The sequence below is a fragment of the Odocoileus virginianus genome, chromosome 12 (assembly GCF_023699985.2).
Source record: "Odocoileus virginianus isolate 20LAN1187 ecotype Illinois chromosome 12, Ovbor_1.2, whole genome shotgun sequence".
NCBI lineage: Eukaryota > Metazoa > Chordata > Mammalia > Artiodactyla > Cervidae > Odocoileus > Odocoileus virginianus.
Window position 1 is genome coordinate 48,745,685 of NC_069685.1, and position 20,649 is coordinate 48,766,333.

At 42.1% G+C, this 20,649-nt stretch overlaps 1 protein-coding gene and 1 long non-coding RNA gene across 3 annotated transcripts in view; both read left to right on the forward strand.

Moving 5' to 3' along the window:
* The first annotated feature begins 130 nt into the window (after positions 1 to 130).
* LOC110142231 (uncharacterized) lies at positions 131 to 2,265 on the forward strand. Its single transcript, XR_002315272.2, has 2 exons — positions 131 to 437; positions 865 to 2,265. It is a non-coding gene; the product is annotated as an uncharacterized lncRNA (long non-coding RNA).
* Positions 2,266 to 9,906: 7,641 nt separating this feature from the next.
* The window catches only part of SBNO1 (strawberry notch homolog 1), a 55,544-nt gene continuing 44,801 nt past the window's right edge, over positions 9,907 to 20,649 (forward strand). The window contains exons 1-4 of one of the 2 annotated variants that reach the window (XM_020901315.2): positions 9,907 to 9,991; positions 18,123 to 18,254; positions 18,814 to 18,918; positions 20,311 to 20,623. In XM_020901315.2, coding sequence (XP_020756974.1) covers positions 18,123 to 18,254; positions 18,814 to 18,918; positions 20,311 to 20,623 — 550 coding nt within the window. In that variant the 5' untranslated portion in view covers positions 9,907 to 9,991. The remainder of the gene's footprint in view (positions 9,992 to 18,122; positions 18,255 to 18,813; positions 18,919 to 20,310; positions 20,624 to 20,649) is intronic. The other variant, XM_020901316.2, reaches the window with a different exon arrangement.

A 20,649-nucleotide genomic window follows, 5' to 3' on the forward strand; every position in this document is an offset into this window, starting at 1 on the left:
GTTTCTCCGAATTGATTGGCTGTCCTGGAAGGGGAGCTGCGCTGCCATTGGGGGGCTCCAAACTCCTCCCTCTGCCGGCGCTGAAGCTCCGCCCCGGGGAGATTTAGTCACGCGTCCGGCGGCCCCGGCTCGGAGTAGAACTATAGGGGACTTCCGGTTTTTATCGGGTTTGACCGGAACCCGACCTTTGACCCCTCGACCCTCCGATGAGAAGCCTAGCCCCCAGCAGTCTAACACCCGAACCACCTTGACCTTTCCAGCAGTTTAATCCATTCATTCCTAGGCTGCAAGATTTACGAGTTTGTTCTTCCAGTATTCAAAACCCACGGGCAGAGTTCTTACCAACTGACTTGAGTCAGCCTCCCGGAACCACAGCGATCCTAGCCCAACATACCCCAACTGTTTTACAGATGGGGAAACAGGATCAGCAGGAACAGGTAACTCTCTAGCTGCCCAACGTCACGGAACAGTTTATTTCTGGGTCCTGGATCAGTCTTTTGAGTCCTAGTCCACTAGAGGGCTTCCCTCACCCCAGGGAAACAGCCCTGTGCCTTTTCCCACCCAGAGGAGCCTCGGTCGGTTAAGTCCCTGAGAAGCACAGGTATCCTAGGTATTCTTTGCTTTGAACACAGATAAGGTGTTCAGTTACAGCTCTTCCCTGGGGATCCTTCCCAGAGATAGGAGCTGTGGTCCATTCTCTCTCTTTGGTCCCCAAGAAGACTTTGGAATCCCCACCATTGCCCAAGGACCCTATCATTGCACCAGGAAAGTAGAAGAGCAAAACAAGATGATATATGTGAAAGCACTGGGAAAAGTAGGAAGCAACACTTGTCACTCACTGTGCTTTTTGGTATATCATTTCAGCTCTCTGGTCCTCAGCTTACCCAGCTGTCAAATGATGGAGTCATCTGTGATATACTAGATTCCTTCCAGCTTCCATAGATATACAGAAGTTTTTACTTTCACTAAGATGCATTAATTCAACATTTATTGAGCTGTTTATTGCCCCAAGGACACAGTGGCAAATAAGACAGATGCCTAAATTTTTTAGGACATAAGAGACCACTTTTTAAAGGTAATATTAAGGGGCTTCTCTGGCAGTCCAGTGGTTTAGATTTTCACTCCCACTGCATGGGGCACAAGTTTGATCCGTGGTCAGGGAACTAAGATCCTGAATGCCATGGGGAGCAGCCAAAAAATATTTAAACAAATTTAAAAATAAAGATATTACTGAATACTGATTAATGGTGTGGGTAAAATGAAAATAGGGAATTTTACAGAGTGTGTGTGGGGAGATCGTTGGTTCTATAGATTGGTGAAGTTGAGAAATCCTCTCTGAGTTTGTGACTTTAGGTTGTACCCTAAATAAGTGAACCCCAAGGGAGAAGATACTTGCAAGTAGAAGAAATAGTGAAAGCAAATCCCCAGAAGTAGGGATCAGCTTTGGTTGTTTTAGGAAAGAAAAATAAACCCAATGTGGTTGGAATTGAGTATATCATGGGGAGAATGGATGGGGCTTCCCTGATAGCTCAGTTGGTAAAGAATCCACCTGCAATGCCTGAGACCCCAGTTCGATTCCTGGGTCAAGAAGATCCTCTGGAGAAGGGAAAGGCTACCCAATCCAGTATTCTGGCCTGCAGAATTCCATGGACTGTAGTCCATGGGGTCGCAAAGAGTCAGACACAACTGAGCAACTTTTACTTTGGGGGAGAATGGAGCGGATCAGGCTGGGAAAGTAGGCAGGGGCTAGATCGAATAGGCCATTGAAGGCTGTGCTGGTTTCTTGGCTGCAGATGCACTCTTCTCTACCCTGCCCAGCAGTATCCATCCTGCATTGCACCTTTGTCAGCTAGTTTTAGGTTCTGTCCATAGGAGAGGAAACTGGAAGGCAGGGGGAGGGACTCACTCATGCATGCCGTTTTACTTGCTATTCCTATCATGGTAAGTAATGACATTTTGCTTCTGACAGGGCATTTGGTTCACTCTCCAGGTTCTTTCCAGAAATAGCCTCAGTGCGCTACCTCAGAAGTGCCCCTTTTCAGAGTTCTGAGCCCCAGCTTGGCAGGGCCCCTCCCCTACCAAGGGGAGGCTCTTGAAGGGCCGGCACCAACATCATGGTGCCCCTTTCTCAGAGGCATAAGAACCAGCCCTCCAGGAATCCTCTTCTGATTCTTCTTGCTCTGCTAACCCCAACTGTTCTCTTTGTTCTCCGGCCCTAGAAGTGGGACCTGCTTCCTGCTGTTATGATTAAATTACTTCAATGTTGCCTTTTTGCTTGTTCAATCCTCCACCACCTGTTTAATGAATTGCCTATTTTAAAGTCTGTTTTCCTGACCAGACCCTGATGGACCCAAAAGCCATTAATAAGGACTGAGATTTTTATTGCAAATCTGGTAAGAAACCACTGCATGGTTTTGTGTTTGTTTAATATTTATTTATTTGGCTATGTTGAGTCTTAGTTTCTGCACACAGGATTTTCATTGCATCATGAGGGATCTTTTGTTGCTATGAACTGACTCTCAAGTTGTGGCCCTTGGGGCTTAGTTGCTCTGCAACACATGGGATCTTAGTTCCCCGTCAGGGATGTATCCTGCATCCTCTGCATTGCAAGGTAGGTTCTTAACTACTGGACCACCAGGGAAGTCTCCACTACATGATTTTAAGCCAAGGATAGATGGATAGATTTGTGAATCTAAACAGTAATTTTGCAAACAGTTACACAAACAGAAGGACTGCAAATAGCTACTTAAGTTACAGTAATCTGCACTGAGACTGGAATCTTGAAATAACGTGACATGCTTCAGGAATGTCTATTTAATGATCTCCATTTTCCTAAGAGGGCCATCCCATGTGGGTGAAATCACTCCAGTGCTGAGATGATTTTTCCTTACTCTACTGTTATCTTTACATGAATGTTTGCTCCAGGTTTTTGCTGTTGTTAAATACTTTAAAAAATGTATTTATTCATTTATTTATTTTTTGGTTGCACTGGGTCTTTGCTGCTGTGCACAGGCTTTCTCTAACTGCAGTGAGCAGGAGCTTCTCTCTAATTGTGGTACACGGGCTTCTCGTTGTGGTGGCTTCTCTTCTTGTGGAGCACGGGCTCTAGACTCCCAGTCTCAGTAGCTGTGGCTCAGGCTTATTTGCCCCTCGGCATATGGAATCTTCCCAGATCAGGGATCAAACCCATGTACCCTGCATTGGTGGGCAGATTCTCAAGCACTGGACCACCAGAGAAGTCCTAAATACTTTTTTGTTGGCATGAGTTCTTATAAGGTTCTACCAAATAGGGTATGTGTTCCACAGTCACGGCCACTGTAATGTACTAACTCCCTTCCATTCATCTGAGTGCTGGGAAAGATCAAGGGCAGGAGGAGTCGGTGGTGACAGAGAATGAGATGGTTGGATAGCATAACTGAATCAATGGACGTGAGTCTGAGCCAACTCCGGAAAATAGTGAAGGACAGGGAAGCCTGGCATGCTGCAGTTCATGGAGTTGCAGTCAGACATGCCTTAGCGACTGAACAACAAAATATATAATATACATACATTTTCCCATTATATGTGTGTGTATATATGTGTAAATATGTATGGATATGCACAGATATATAAAATACATAAAATTCCCCATATGTAAATATACACACATGTTAATATGTACTATATATATTTAGTACAAGTATATATGTACTTGTATATACAAGTATATATATACTTGGAACTCAAGCATGTAAGAGTAAAACAATACTCTCCCTACTTCATAGGTTTATTGATAGAATTAAATGAGAGAGGGGAATTTCTTGGATGTCCAATGGTTAGGACTCCACACTTTCACTGCTAAGAGTGCAGGTTCGGTCCCTGGTTGGGGAATTAAGATCCTGCAAGCTACAGTGAAGCCAAAAATAATTAAATGACAAAATAAAAAATAAAATGTATGGGGATGTAGAAGTTTAGCAATTAACTTCTAAATAAAGTTACAAAATTGCATCTTAATGAGTTGTAATTTGGAGTTAGTAACACTTTCTTTGGTTTTCTAGAAGGGAGACCAAAACTTGAATGAACACAAAAATGGTATTGAGAGTAGGATGTGGCAAGGGTGTGCTCAGTGTCATTCGTGTCCGACTCCTTTGTGAGGAGCCAGGCAGGCTACAGTCCCAGGCAAGGATGCTGGAGTGGGTTGCCATTTCCTCCTCCAGGGGATCTTCCCTACCCAGGGATTGAACCCGAGTCTCTGTGGCTCCTGCATTGGCAGGCTGATTTCTTTACCGCTAGGCCACCTGGGAAGCCCAAAATCTGGCATAGGATGAGAAATAGCCAATGGTGTAAAAATTTGGCATAGGATGAAAAATAGTGAATGGCTTTGATGTTTGATGAGCCTTTTTTTTCATCTGTTATAAATAAATAGGTCTATTTTTTCTCCCTGTATCTTTTAAAATTATTAAAAAAAATTTTTTTGCCACCGCTGCATGCCATGTAGGATCTTAGTTCCTCAACCAGGGATTGAACCAGCACCTCCTGAAGTGGAAGTGCAGAGTCTTACCCACTGGACAGCCAGGAAAGTCCGCCCCCCTGCCCACTGCCCTCCCCTTCTCCTGGTCCCCCCTTCCCCACTGCCACATCTGTCTTTAAGAAAAGGTATTACAAGCTAGTTGTTCAGTTGATTGGGAATTCCTTAGTTATAAAAATCATAATTTTATTGAAAAAGCACATGGAAAATGTATACATTTATGAGCAAGGGTAGTTTTTTGTTTGTTTTGAAAGTCAGTTTAGAGATGGTTTAGCAGCATAGCTCAGGCTGTTCAATTTAGAATGGGATTTTTCTTATATTTTTTTCTGTGTGGGCTTTTTTTTTGCCCAGACAGACCTTTTAATTTGTGAGCTTGAAGAGATGAATGAATTTTTTGAGTCTTCTTTTTCAGGAAACAAATCTTAATCTTTTAAAATATATATATATATTTGGCTGCATTGGGTCTTATTTGCAGTACCTGGGTTTTCTCTAGTAGCCCCTTGGCATGTGGGAATCTCAGTTCCCACACTGACCAGGGATCGAACCCCCACCCCTTACATTGGAAGGCAGATTCTTAACCACTAGACCCCCAGGGAATTCCTGTGAGACTTGTTGGTAATAGTTGCATTAGTTTGCTAGGACTGTTGTTAACAAAGCCCTACAAGCTAAGCAACTTGAATAACAAAAATGTATCACCTCATGGTTCTAGAGGCCGGAAGTCCAAAACCAGGGGTCCTGGAAGGGTTGGTTCCTTCTGAGGAACTGTTAGGAAGATTCTCTTCCATGTCTTTCTCCTAACTCCTGGTGGTAGGCTGGCTTTCTTGACTTGTTGAAGCATCACCCCAACTTCTGGCTTCATTTTCATATGGTGTTCTCCTCTTCTGCATGTCTATCTCCAAATTTCCCTTTATAAGGACACAGTCTTGTTGGATTAGCGCCCACCTCAAGGATCTCATTTTAACTTGATTAGATCTGTAAAGACCCTATCTCCAAATAAGGTCACATTCTGAGATTTTTGTGAGGTCTCCAACATATGAATTCGCGGAGGACACAGTTCAACCCATAACTTAATGTCCCATAGTATGCTTTTAAATTAATAATTTAAACATGGTGTTTTTTAAGGGAAAGTTTATAAAAATGAATAGCAGGGCATTCATTATAAATACATTAAATGCATAGGGTGAAAATACAAACAGAAACTCTCCCTGGAATTCCCTGGTGGTTCAGTGGTTAGGATTCTCACTGCCGAGGACCTAGGTCAGATCCCTGGTCTGGTAACTAGATCCCACATGCTGCAACTAAGACCCAGTATAGCCAAATAAATAAAAATAAATATAAAGTAAAAACCAAGTGGTCTTCCTGGTAATTTCAAAATTGTAAAAAAATTGTAAAAAATAAAAAAACAAAGGTTGCAACAAAGTTAAAAAAGAAAGGAGGGGCCCCATGTTGTGGATACCAAACTCCTAGGAGGGGGTTCTGCTCAGCTGGTGTCTCTGAGCTTAGAGAGTGACCTTGTGGATGCTCTCACTGGTCCTCCTGTCTGGGAGGAGAGTTTGGTGTGATGAGGCCAGCTCTAGCAATAAAGTGTGGGAAAAAACTGCAAAATGGATACAGCTGCTGCTGTAGGAAGGAAAGGCATGTGCCAGGGTGAAGAGGTGTTGCTGGGATGAGGTTCACAGGACACTTTTTCCTCCTCCAGCCTCGCAGCCTCCCTCCAGCCTTGCAGAGTGTAACACTGAAACAGCTGGCAAAGCAGCAGTGTAGTTTTGCAGTGCATCACAGAGGAGAGCACAGATGCTCGAGTTTGGAGCTGAGAAACAGTATATATATATATTTTTAATGAATTTGACTGCACCAGGTCTTAGTTGAGGCACTCAGGATCTTCGTTGGCAGCATGCAGGATCTTTACTTATGGCATGAGAACTCTTAGTTGTGGCATGTGGGATTTAGTTCCCTGGCCAAAGACTGAACCCGGGTCCCCTACATTGGGAATATGGAGTCTTAGCCACTGGACCACCAGAAAAGTTCAGAAAAGCCATGTCATAATAACTGATGCACTTGCTTTGTTAGTGAAGGTTCTCCCCTATCTTAATAACTGTTGAACTTGCTTTGTTACTGTCTGTTCTCTCTGCTTCAGTCCTGTTACAGAACATTTGTTACAGAAACATGCTTCCTCTTCTTGAGGTTCCCTGTTCACTTCCACAAGTTAACACCTACTTTTCAACTCTTAAGGAGGTTGTCACTCTCTCAAGGAAGCCTTCCTTTATTTCCCTGATGAGATCAAATTACTCTAATAGGTTCTGTTAGCTACTAACATATCTGACTCAATAAATATTTTTTGAATGAAATGAGAAGTACAGTGTAGATATAAATAGCCACAGGGGAAAAGAGTGGACACCATGCCTGAATAGGGAATTTTTCTGAATTATCTGCTTCTAGCAGTATCTCTATTTTGGGTGTTTCCAGTAAGTTTTTCTTCTGCCTCTGACCCTCAGTATCTCAGTTTCTATCCCCTGATACAACCACTACTTGTGTTGTCATTCTGAGATGCCCCGAGTGTACATTCAAGCAAAATATATTATGTATTCTCATAGACAGAAGTGCTTCATTGTTTTTAATAACTGTTTCACTGTAGGAAAGTACCATAGTTTAGTCAGTTCATCTTTTCTTCAAAGACATTAAGGTTGTTTCCCATCTTTTGCTTCTACAAATTGCTACTGCCATGAATAACTTTGTGCATAACATTTCTGTGCATATGTGCAGTTGTATAAATATGCCCTAAAACTCCATGTTTTACTTTGGTTCAGGGTAGAGATGATGCAGAGATGGCAGCAAGGATCTGGCTTTTTTTTTGCATGAGCAACACAGCATGGGGTATCTTAGTTTCGCAGTCAGTGACTGAACCCTCGCCCCATGCACTGGAAGCACCGCATCTTAACTGCTGGACTGCTAGGGAGGTCCCAAGAATCTGGCTTAGATGCTCAGGAAGTACCAAAAAAAAGGTGGATCTAGGACTCATTTAGTCCCAGTGTTCAGCTAGAGTTTTGGGGCCACTTGGAAACTGAATTGCTCCAACCAAGCTTCAAAGACAGTGATGCATTAACTACATTGTCTTAGATTTCTTTGCTGCATTCTTTCATAATATGACATTTGCTTGTTTGCTGTCAACTATACTAGATCATAAACTAGTCTACTGGAAAGTAGTAAACAAGACAGATGAATGACTTTCTTTCCAATGGTTTTTTTTTGGCCTCTTGCTGTGGGGCAAGTGGGATCTTAGTTCCCCCCATGAGGGGTCCAACCTGAGCCCCTGCATTGGAAGGGCAGAGTCTTAACCACTGCACCGCCAGGGAAGTTCCTCCAAGGCATTGTTCTTATGGAACTATTTTTATTATTTTTATCTTTATAGGGGTGTGTGTGTGTGTGTATGCAGTAAATGATATAACAGAAGTGATTAGCAAAGTAATTAACCTGCAATTTAAAATGCCTGGACTTCCCTGGTGGCTCAGACAGTAAAGAATCTGCCTGCAATGCAGGAGACCTGGCTTCAATCCCTGGGTCTGGAAGGTCTCCTGAAGAAGGGACAAACTACCCAATCCAGTCTTCTTGCCTGGAGAATTTCATGAACAGAGGAGCCTGGCAGGCTACACTCCATGGGGTTGCAAAGAGTTGGACACGACTGAGCCACTAACACACTTTAAAATATTTATTTTTACGTACACGTATATAATACATATGAATTGGTACTTTTGAACTGTGGTGTTGGAGAAGACTGTTGAGAGTCCCTTGGACTGCAAGGAGATCAAACTAGTCCATCCTAAAGGAAATCAGTCCGGAATATTCACTGAAGGACTGATGCTGAAGCTCCAATACTCCAATACTTTGGCCACCTGATGTGACGAACTAACTCATTAGAAAAGACCCTGATGCTGGGAAAGATTGAAGGCAGGAGGAGAAGGGGACGGACGACTGAGGATGAGATGGTTGGATGGCATCACTGACTTGATGGACAAGAGTTTGAGCAAGCTCCGGGAGTTGGTGATGGACAGGGAAGCCTGGCCTGTGCTACAGTCCCTGGGGTTGCAAAGAGTTGGACACGACTGAGTAACTGAACTGAACACATATTTATGTATATATACACTATGTTGGAAGACTCAATTATTCTTGTCCTAATTTTCCCCCCCACTCTCCTAGCCCCACACTGTGTCTAGAAGAGCTGACACTTTTACCTCCAAGTTAATCAAACCACTAAATTTGCTTTGAGCACAAGGCGAGTTCGATGCGCCACCGGTAGGGGGCAAGAGTCACCCAGCGTGCCCATTACCTAAGCAACCGATTCAAACAGCATTCTCAGGATGACTTTACAAAAGGGTTACCAAGTTAATTTGTTTATTCTGGGTCAGGTCATTTAGTAGTAGTACCAATAACAATAATCATAACGGAGAGTAGAAAAATAAGGAAGAGAGAGGAGGTAGCAACAGACCTGCAGCAATCATTAATTGAGAGCAACAGTCTGTTCAGGTTAGTGGAAGTGCGCGAAAAAAAGAGAAAGAGGGTCTAACCGCGCTCTCACTCCTTAGGATCTGACTATGGTAACAGACCAGCCGAGGGGCTCTAGTTACTTGCGGTTTCACATTGAATAAAGTGCTTTGAGCAAGCCTAAGAAGCAATAAGTAGGCGAATATTTTTTTCTAGAATTCATTAAGGTAACAAGCGTTTCAAAGTGACAAAGATGCCACTAGGTAACTTCCTGGGCCAAAGCCACACACCGAAAACGTTTTCAAAACAGCTTCAGGCCCCTCCTAGCCCGACTTTGAAAGCAGGTGTGGCACGCATGCGCCCGGCTCACCAGCTGACCTCCTCGTGGCAAGTCAAAGCACCGACCTTCTTCCCGACAACCCGCGGGGGAGAAAGGGAGGAGGAACGGAACTCTCGCGAGGTCTTTCGAGCGCCGGCGGAAACAGTAGACACGTGACTCTCTTAGGCGGCCTTCGCCTTCCCCCCCTCCCCCTTCTCGTAAACCCGGCCCCCTCACCCCTCGCCCACCCGGGAGCCGCGGTAATGGACCGTTTCGGTTCCGGAATTCCCTTGGATCCAACCACTGGTACCCTGTCGGCGAGAGCGACGGAGTTCGTGCTTGGCGGCGAAGGCAGGGGGCGGTCATGGGGGGGTGGAAATCATCTTCCTTCACCTAGGAGGGAGGCGGGGCGGAGAGGAGCGCTAGGGAGTAGGGTGTTGGGGGGGAGGAAGTCACGTGGGTCGCGCGGCGCGCGCTGCGTGCGCGCGGCGCCTCATCCGTCGCCCCACCCCCTCCCCGTGGGGCGGGGGGTTGGGGGGAGGGGCGTCAAGATGGCGGCGGGGAGGTAGGCAGAGCCGGACGCCGCTGCTGCCGCCGCCACCGCCGCCTCCGCTCCCGTCGCTTCTGGTTCTTCAAGCTCTCGTCACCTGAGAGAGGCTGTTCCGGTGTCGGATCCGGCGGGGAAAGTAAGTCCACCCCTTATCCCTTTCCTGCCTCCACACTCCTTCTCCCGGACAGCCTCCCACTCGCACCCTCCTCAGGGGGCCGTGCGGGGCCGGGCTGGGGGGGTGGGCCGCCACCTCACCCTGGCTTGGGGCCTCCCTCGCCGCCCCATCCGCTGCGCGCCCCGGGGTCTTCGGGGGCACGGTCCCGGCGGCGGCCCCGTCGCGCTTGCTTCCTCCGCCCGTCAGCGCCGGGCCCTGCGGTCGCTGCGCGTGGGGCTCTCGGGCCCCGAGGGCCCCGCTGTCCCGGGTAGGAGGCACCTCGTTTGAGCGAGGAGTCATCGTCTGCGGACGCCGGCTCCGGCTCTGCTTGGGTCGCTCCGTTTGGTTCCGCGGTTGGACCAGGGGGCTGTGAGGTCCCGGGACCGGCAGGAAAGTGAGCTCCGCAATCCTTCAAAAGTCCTCATATCCAAGAATTGCTCCGGTTGAGGGCGATTGCGGGGAGCGACGGTACACCGCACCTACAATTTGCTGGTCACTTCGCTGTCGGGGTGGTGGGGACGGTACGTGGGACACGTGGGGCTACCTTCACGCCTCACCCAGTGATGAGGTTAATTTTGCCCCAAGCTCGCTCGCCCGCCTCCTAAACACTAAGCAGCCATCTCTCTAGAGGGTCAAGTCGGTTGGGGATTTGCTTACTTTGAGAGTGTTTGGCGTAACGAGCATCTAAAGTTCCCCAAACCAGTGTATGCTGGTGGTTTCCCAGAAGTGGTTTGAAGTCGGTTTAACCGCTGAGGAGATTTGGATGTTCCTGAACCCTTGTGATTGTTTCTTTCCTGACCCTGGCATCCAGCTCCTCCCCTTTCCACCCCGGCTTTGTGCTTCTGTTTGGTTAATGTTTGCGGACCACTAACTTGATCCTCGCACAGAGAAGCTCTTTTTTATGTGCGTGCTCAGTTTACTGTGGGAGGCTTTTGTTTTGGGGAGTCACTGGTTGAGAAACGTGGGAAAAGAACGGGAGAGAAAATGAGAGTCAAAGAAAGCAACGTTTTTATCCATTGAATTGCGCAGCCAATTGTAACTGCACCCGGAAGTTTGTACTGAACACGTGTTGATGAGAGAAGGTTAAAAGCTGGGTTCCCTTTGACCTTTGGAAGTTGATTATTAGCAGTTTGTTAAGTTAAATATTTCATATTCTCAATGTAACCAGAATTAGAGACGGAATAGGGTTCTAAAGTGTCGGCCAAGGAGGGCCCAGAAAGCTGTCAAACCCTTAGTTGCTATATCGCCATTCTTCGTAACAGTTGGATTCACTTAAACCAGCTAACGGTGCGAAGGGATCCCATATTTTCCCGGTTATTTACGGCGGTCAGAACTGATTTTTGTAAGCAATGGGGAAAACCTTCATCACTGCACAAAAGATAGTTTGTACATAATTTCTAGGGTAAAATGTAGAATTTACTGCTAGTAGGATATTAGTTTTGCTACCAAGGGGACATTTTATTTTCATGTTGAAAGAAGTTTCCAGTTTTTACTTTACCAGAGAAGACATCTTTACTGTTTTCCTCTGGCTTCTGCTTTTTGTCTCCCAGTCTAACTCTGTTTCCAGTCTGAATTTATTCCTTACCTTTCTTCAGTAATTTAAGTAAATTTTAGTTCAGTTGCTGGATTAAGTGTTAAAAAGGGAGGCTTAGTGAGTGACTTATAGTTGATAAAATCATTCATCCGGTCATTCGTCCATTGAATGCTTTTTTATGTTTCAGACAGTTTTACAGGTTTTAAGGGCGTTACTGAGATTACCATTTTAAAATGTGCATATGGAGATTTTTAAAGTCGTCCCCGGCCCCCTCCCCCACCCCCCCAAGCCGCGAAGACTTTAGGTACAGATAACATTTTGGCCTTTCTTAGTCTCTAAATTGAGCTTTGATTTGAGATTTGCTGACCTGCCTGTGAAGTAAGAAAGCAGGCAGGTCTGAGGGCTGGTCTTCACAAGTTGCCTGACTTTTCATGAGGCTCTGGGGTTTTCGAAAATTGGAGTAAAGAAAGATACTTTCTGAGAGGAATTGTTTTCCATTAAATACCCAATTAATAACTAAAATGATGTAATCCTTCAGTTTTTGCAGTTGTCTTTTTTTATGCTAATTGACAGATCCACTTTGATGTGGCTGAACTGAGTATTAAGGACAGCCTTGGGATACCACTAAAATTCTCTGTAGAGGGAAAGGGTAGGCTCTTGAAGAGCAGGAACTCTCTTATGAACAAAAAATATATGGTACAAAATCCATCAAATTAATATGCTTGTTTACTTCTTAGGAGATAGTATGTAGCACAGAGAGTGATTTTCAAGCCTTTTTACTGTATTCCATAGTAAGAAATGTGTTTTATATTGTGAACTAGCACATTAATACATGTGTAGAACTGAGTTTTGTATAATGTTTACCTTTTACTGTGTGCTGCACTAATTCTGTTCTGTATTTAACATATTTGAATATTTGAATAGTCTGTATTTGAAACATTTTAAAAATACTGGTCATAACGTAAATTATTTGACAATTCATTGTGTTGTGACTGGCAGTTTGAAACATACTGGTATGGGATTCAAAACACAGAATCTGGGTGATGTGATATCAGCCGTCCCAGGTTTGCAATTCTGCTCCAAGCTTGCTTTGTTGTTAACTTGTTACAGTTCATCTCTCTGGGCCTCAGTATCTCATCTCCAACAAGGGGATAACAGGTAATTTTTACTCACGGATTATTTTGAGAGTTAAGAGAAAGAAGTCCAACCATACAGTGAATATTGGGAAGACTAGCCATCAGAGTTTCATGTTGTGATCGAGAACATAGTTTCACCCTCCTCCCCCATTCTTTCTCATGGTGTTTTTTCAAAGCATTTTTGGAGCTTGTATATAATCTGCGCATTCCTCTGTGATTCCATTCTTTCTATAGGTTTTGCAGTGAGAGTAAGGGAGGGCCTGTCACTGAGCCATTGCTGCTCTGGGAAGTAGGTGTTAAAAAGTACAGAGTGTGTCCTTTTAGGTGAAGGAAGTTCTCTTTGGCAAACCTGTTTATACCTACCTTCCCTTCTGCCTAATATTCTTAAGGAACCAGTACTCAGGAGACAGTGAATACTTGCTGATGGACTTAGCAGTTAAATTCAATGTGGATCATTACCCTTCAGATTCTTAAGCTAAATGTCAGTCATCGGACACCCCGGCTGCATAAAAACAAAAGTTGGGTCAAAAATCAGACATGCTTAGCATTACTAAATAATGAGAAAAATCCTTTTCAGGCAAAGAGGCTTTTTTTTTTGGAGGGTAGTTGCTTTACAGTATTCTGTTGGCCTTTGCCATAGATCTATGGGGTCACAAAAGAGACACAACTGAGCAACAAACAAAATGCCATATAGCAACATGAATCAGCCACAAGTATAGGTATGCCCCTCCCTAAGATAATTTTTTTTAAGATACTTCTTAAAAATGATACTATGTGTACACATTTGAAGATGTCTGCCAGTTTCCTCTAGATATGCTGGTTAACTGGGCAAATTGAAAGTATGACCTGAGTGAAAGAGAGCTAGTATTTTATAGAGCTAGTATGGAAGTTAATTATTGAATTAAGTTGCCAACAGGTAAAGTTTATATTCTGGAAATAAGGTGTTGCATCAGCAATTTGAAGAAAAACATTTTTTTTTTTAAACTTTGTAGTAATGTTTATCAGTATAATAGTTAATAGCTAGTAGCTAGTATTTATCCCAAGTGGTATAGCATTTAATCAACACAGCAATCCTATAAAGTAGATTCTCTTTTTATTCCCATGTGAAGATGAGAAAACTGAGTCAGGTTATTACTTAACTGTCTCATACTGCTAGCAGTATTCGAAACCGTGTGTTCTGTTTGACTCCCACTTCAACCTCTGTGGTGTGCTGTTGCCACTGCAGATATATCCCTTGTCTTCCCAGAGCTATAAAGGTCTGCTTTGGTCTCAACAAGAGGAACCTTGTCTGTTGATAGGTTTCAGTGTTGGTATTCTCGGTGGGAACTGTATCCTTTCATTCTTCTGATTGGCTGTTGTTTCTCAGGATTCTTTTCATGTCAAGGATATTTCTTAGTTTCTCTTTAATACCATGTTATTTATTATTTGTTATTTATCATGGATACTTTGATAGATGTACTGTTTGAACAGGTGATATTTTCGAAAGTATTTATGATAAAAATAGAACCTTTTTGTTCATTGTTTGAAATAGAATCACTGTGGTTATTAACTTTCAGGTTTGTTTGGTTCAGTTCAGTCACTCAGTCGTGTCCAACTGTTTGTGACCCCATGCCAGGCCTCCCTGTCCATCACCAACTCCCAGAGTTTACTCAAACTCATGTCCATTGAGAGTCAGTGATGCCATCCAACCATCTCATCCTCTTCTCCTCCGGCTTTCAGTCTTTCCCAGCCCCAGTGTCAGGGTCTTTTCAAATGAATCAATTCTTCACATCAGGTGGCCAAAGTATTTGTTAGGTTAAATGTCACCTGAGGTCTGTGAAGCCTTTGTAGACACATTGTAACAGTTCTTTTGCACATAACAGTATTTGCGTTTACATTATATACTTTCAAAATGAAAATGTTGTTTTCTCTCTCAGGAATACATCTTACTTGTTTGTAAAATGTGGAGAAGGTTGCAAAATACAACCTTTTAGGGGCTCTGTTAGCTTGAGCACTGAAATTCTGTGAGTCTGTAATAGTTTCAGAACAGGAATATGATTAAATATTAGGGGTTTTTGTTTAATGAAGTTAAACACTGGCATAGATGTTTTCTCTATATCCCCCACTTTTCATTGCAAAAAAAAAGTACAAATAGGAAATTTCTGCCCAATTGGCTTGAGAGAAAGGCTCTAGATTTTGTGTATAAGATGTGTATAAAATTAAAATCTTTTTCACTAATAGCTTGTGAAAGACAATGTCTCTTATGGTGTTGTCACTACTTGGTCACTACTCAGATCAGGGTCTCAAATTGTGATTCCTATGAACTTTGAAGAGATCACTGATGATGTTACTTCTAACTGTTGCTGTTATCTATTGTGTGAATGCCAACAAGTTTGTTCCCCAAATTCCTCTCTTCCATAATATTTTTGTACTTTTAATGATAGTTGTTCAGAAAATATATTTCAAAAAGCTCATGAATTCAGTAACACTTAAATGATTTTTTGTTGAAATAAATTTTAATGATGTTTGTGTACTTTTGAGTATAATCGGTTAGGTCATTGGTCCTAGTGAAATATTTTACAGAATGAAAATGTATTTTTTTAAGCATGGATTTAGCACTGTTGGTACATGTGTACTGTGTATTAGAATAGTAATTTGTAAAGTATGACCAACTATTATATATTACTTCCTTTTTAGAATAGTTTGTCAATTTTATATTAAATCCATGTTGGGACATTTCTCCTCCTTGTCTCCTCTGTCATCTGGTTCTTTCATACTTCCATCTTGCTGTGTAATACTAACACTCCCCATTCCAGTTCAGACAGGCATTTATTCTGAAGTTAAGTATTGAAACTTCACACCAGCATTGACTTCTTTATCTACTGATTGGAAAGAGATGGCATTACTTTGGCAGTTTGAGAAGTCTAGATTTAGGTGTGACCTTGGGTGGGTAATTTAAGCTTTTTGAGCCTCAGTTTCATGTCTAGGATTGTAGTACCTATCTTGCTAAGGGTTGTCATGGACTAGTGATGTACATGAAGAGCTAAACACAGTGCAAGGCTTGTGCAAAAAAGTGAAAGTCACTCATTTGTGTCTTTCTCTCTGCGACCCCGTGGACTATACAGTCCATGGAATTCTCCAGGCCAGAATACTGGAGGGTTAATGTTTACTTTCTCCAAGGTAGCTTCCCAACCCAGGGATCGAACCCAGATCTCCCATATTGCAGGTGGATTCTTTACCAGCTGAGCCATCAGGGAAGCCCAGGAATACTGGAGTGGGTGGCCGATCCCTTCTCCAGGGGGTCTTCCCGACACAGGAATCGAACCGGAGCCTCCTGCATTGCAGGCTGATTCTTTATCAACTGAACTTTCAGGGAAGCTCAAAAGAAACTTAATCACTGTTAGTTCCCTTCCTCCTGCCTGCTCAAAATGCTTTCTTCCTTAGACTTCTTTTATTTTCTCTGAAAAATTTTGGGGAAATCTTTGGGCTCTCCTTTTTTTTTTCCCATTTATTTTTATTAGTTGGAGACTAATTCCTTTACAATATTGTAGTGATTTTTGCCATACATTGACATGAATCAGCCATGGATTTACATGTGTTCCCCATCCCGATCCCCCCTCCCGCCTCCCTCCCCATCCCTTCCCTCTGGGTCTTCCTGGTGCACCAGCCCTGAGCACTTATCTCAGGCATCCAACCTGGGCTGGTGATCTGTTTCACCCTTGATAGTGTACTTGTTTCAGTGCTGTTCTCTCAGAACATCCCACCCTCGCCTTCTCCCACTCTCCTTTCTTTTTTAAACAGCAGGTCTCCCCTTAGTTTGTTTCTCAGTGTATGTGGTTTCCACCTGAAACTCATTCATATTTCCTTTAGAACATCTTTCTAAATGATGTACAGAGGACATAGACCTATATAGTAGAGAATTTTTCTGTTAAAATGTCCTGATTTCATCTAAAAGAGTAGTTCTTGTGTGTTGGGAAGTCATGGTATTGTTGGCTAACAATTTTTTTTTGGATAGGACATAATGAAACATTTAATTCTATTTCACAGTCTGAAAATCAGTGGACTAACTGAAATTATAATTATTTATGTAGCATGAAATTAGTTCTCTGAGAAAAACCAAGTGGTCAGATTGCCCATAAGTATGTTTGTATATATAAATTGGTTATTTCAGATAAATGAATGAGAAAAGTTAAAATTGAGAAAGCTCTGTTAAACTTGATTATACCTTACAAAATAGATAAAAATCCATCTTAGTGGTGGAATACTTTGATCTGGCTTGGGAAACTCCATCTGAAAATGTGTCTGGCTAATCGAAAGAGGCATTTGCCCCCCTGAACTCCATGTATCTTTAGGTCTTCTGGGCTCAACAACCCCACCATCTCATTTTCTCATGGCTTAACTCTAATCCTCTACCAACTTATACTTTATGTGTATTTCATGTTCTTTCATTTTGAGCTTGTATTTAAACTTACGGATTCTCCTTCGTAAATATCCTGGAATCCATTCTCCCCTCTTTATCTCTGTACCCTGCTGTTAACACCATATCATCTTTTTCCTGGTCTGCTGTAGCAGTTTCCTAAGATGTCTCCCTGCTTTGGTCTTACTCTGCCCATTCTCAGTTTGCTTCCACACTGCTGTGGAGTAATTTTTCTAAGCCACAGATCTGACTACATCATGCAGTTCTCTATCTGAAAACCCTTTAGTAACCGCTGTTGCTCATAAGATTAAATGTGCTCTCTAGCTTAGTGCACAAGGCTATAGGCAATAATTTCCTGTCTCACCATCACCTTTGCGAACCTCCTATTTCTGTTCTGAGCTTCCATACCCACGGTGAACATGGTGAATTAACTGTAGCTATCTGTTTTTTAGAGTTCCAATATCTTTGTGCTGCCATGGGTTTGAATACGCTATCAGAAGATCCTTGTCTGCCTGGCGATTTCTTACCTGAGACTTGCTTGCATTGTCATCTTTGTAACCTCTCTCTCCAGATTAATTCACCATTTCCTTCTCTGTTCCCACAGCATTTTGTAGACATAGACTCTTGCTGTGATTTACATACTTCTTTGTCCTTTCCACCTTTTTTTTTTTCTTTAAATCATCCACTTTATTTTTGAATTACGTAGTGTGGCTTTTCTTTCTTTTTTAAAAATATTTATTTATTTGGCAATGAACTCTTAATTGTGGTACGTGGGATCTAGTTCCCTGACCAGGGATTGAATCTGGGCCCCTTGCACTGGGAGCACAGAGTCTTAGCCACTGGACCACCCGGGAAGTCCCTTGTCCTTTGCATCTTAATGTGAATTTCTTTGGATAAGAGACTGTTTTCATCTGTTTTTGCCTCCTGTGTAGAAGATTCTTCATAAATATTGAATGAATGGATTTGGTAGAAAATATTGGTTTATATTTAGAAAGTGTTAGTTGTCATTTTAAGTTTTTTAATAATATTTAATATTTTGTTCTAAAGATGGTGGAACCAGGGCAAGATTTACTGCTTGCTGCTTTGAGCGAGAGTGGAATTAGTCCAAATGACCTCTTTGATATTGATGGTGGAGATGCGGGGCTTGCAACTCCAACACCTACGCCTCCCATACAGCAGGTAAGAGTTTTCCAAAGCATCTGCAAAAAATGAATTTTTTCTTAGTTTTATTTTCTATTATAGAGATAAGTATTAATAAGTCTTAATTTTAAATATGCATGTGGACATTATTTTTATGTTGAGTGTTAGTGTTCATTCACAAGGTGGAAAATACTTATAGTGCAAGTCAAGATGTTTTCTGCTTTGATATATGATGATATAAAAGCAAGAGATGAATTGCTTAGAGTTATTGTGGAGGACCACTAATCTCAATACTTGTCTTTGTACTTTATAGGAACATTTTTCTGAAATTTCAAACATTTTTCAGAGGTTTCACAATACACATTCTCTGAAAGCAAAAATAAGATTCTGGTGTTAGTGTAGTTTAACGAAGATATTATGCTTCCAAAAATTGTTATTTTGTACCTGGTATCAGTGGTTTTACATTCCATTTTGAATGTAAAGCTTGAAGTTTTGTTTTGTTTTTTTTTTTTTTTAATAAAATAACTACATCTCTTATTCTTGAAACAGAATTCACTGCCGTCATTCTTTGTTTCTTTCTCTGATGTTTTCTCTCCAGTCAGTGCCACTTAGTGCATTAGAACTAGGTTTGGAGACTGAAGCAGCAGTTCCTGTTAAACAAGAACCAGAGACGGTACCTACTCCGGCACTTTTAAATGTTAGGGTAAGAATTATTTAGATTTGGTGTTGCTATGAAAATAGTTTAGGATTATGGTCAGAAAATAACCTTTATTATAAAATAGTTTATCTCACTAGTTCTACTTTTTGCTGCTTTCCCAATATTTTACTCTCACCTACTTTATAAAACATTTCTTTCACTCTTCTGTTATGTTGATCAAAAGATAGGAAAAAAGCACTTTTTTAGTTTATTTATTGAAAATGATCAAGAATTCATGAAGTAAAGATGAACTACACATTATCCCATTACATTTTTCATTTTAATTAGTTTGGTCCATTGGCACATAAAATTTTTATGTGATATTACTATGCTTTAAATGTAGAGTTCCTCATGTCACTTTAAGCATAGCAGCTTTGTTGTTGGGATCGGAACAGGGAACACATGTAAATCCATGGCTGATTCATGTCAATGTATGGCAAAAACCACTACAATATTGTTAAGTAATTAGCCTCCAACTAATAAAAATAAATGAAAAAAAAATCTTAGTTGTACTTTAGTTGTAGAAGTCACAGACATACTGTTATCCTCAGATCTTGACTTTTTAAAAAATTTTTGTCCAGCTCCTAACTCCCATTCCCAACTAAAGAAAATAAAATGCTATGTAGCTTTGTCTTAGACTCAAAGGAAGAATCCACATTATCACTAGTATTTGTAATTTACCTGGGTAGATTTTTCCTATGTCATAAGAACTTAAAACTCTGCTTGGTGGTTTTATCCTAGTAAATTAAACATCAGTATAGTCTGTGCAATAGACAAAAAACACTCTACAAGAATCATAGAATTTTAGACATGAAAAATGATCCTCTGAGAGCCCACCTCCAGGCATAAATGATTTGCCTAGGGTTATCTTATTAGTTGGAGAGGTGCTTGGATTAGAAGTTATGTTCCTAGTCCTTGTATTACATAGGGTTGCTGTACATCACAGCTTAGGATACTCTCATTAATGCTTGCTGCCCTCAGCATTACTGCTATACCTTCTTTTCCTTAAAGTAGTGTATTTTAACTTGTTGTTTAGTTGCTAGGTCATGTCCGACTCTTTGCGACCCTGTGGACTGTAGCCTTTCAGACTCCTCTCCATGGGATTTCCCAGGCAGGAATACTGCAGTGGGTTGCCATTTCATTCTTCAGGGTATCTTCCCAGCCCAGAGAACAAACCAGCACCTCCTGTATTGGCTGGTGGATTCTTTACCACTGAGCCACCAGGGAAGCCTTTAACTAGGTAGTTTATAGCTAATGATTATTAGAAATGAAGTGCCAGTGGTTAGCTGAGGTTCTTAAGTCAGTTTTAGATTTTTAAATGGCCTCCTCTGTTTATTGATATGAATTGCACTAGAGAGTAAAGAATTTTTCACAGGTGTGATGTATATGGTTTTCTAGCAGCAGCCTCCATCTACTACAACGTTTGTGCTGAATCAGATAAATCAGCTTCCAACCTTGGGATCTACAATTGTAATGACTAAGACACCACCTGTAACCACGAATAGGCAAACCATCACTTTAACGAAGTTTATTCAGACTACTGCAAACACACGCCCTTCAGTCTCAGCACCAGCAGTACGAAATGCCATAACTTCTGCACCTTCAAAAGACCAAGTTCAACTGAAGGACCTGCTAAAAAATAATAGTCTGAATGAACTCATGAAACTGAAGCCACCGGCTAATATTGCTCAGCCAGTTGCAACAGCAGCTAGTAAGTCTTTGTTTTCAGTAGTATCA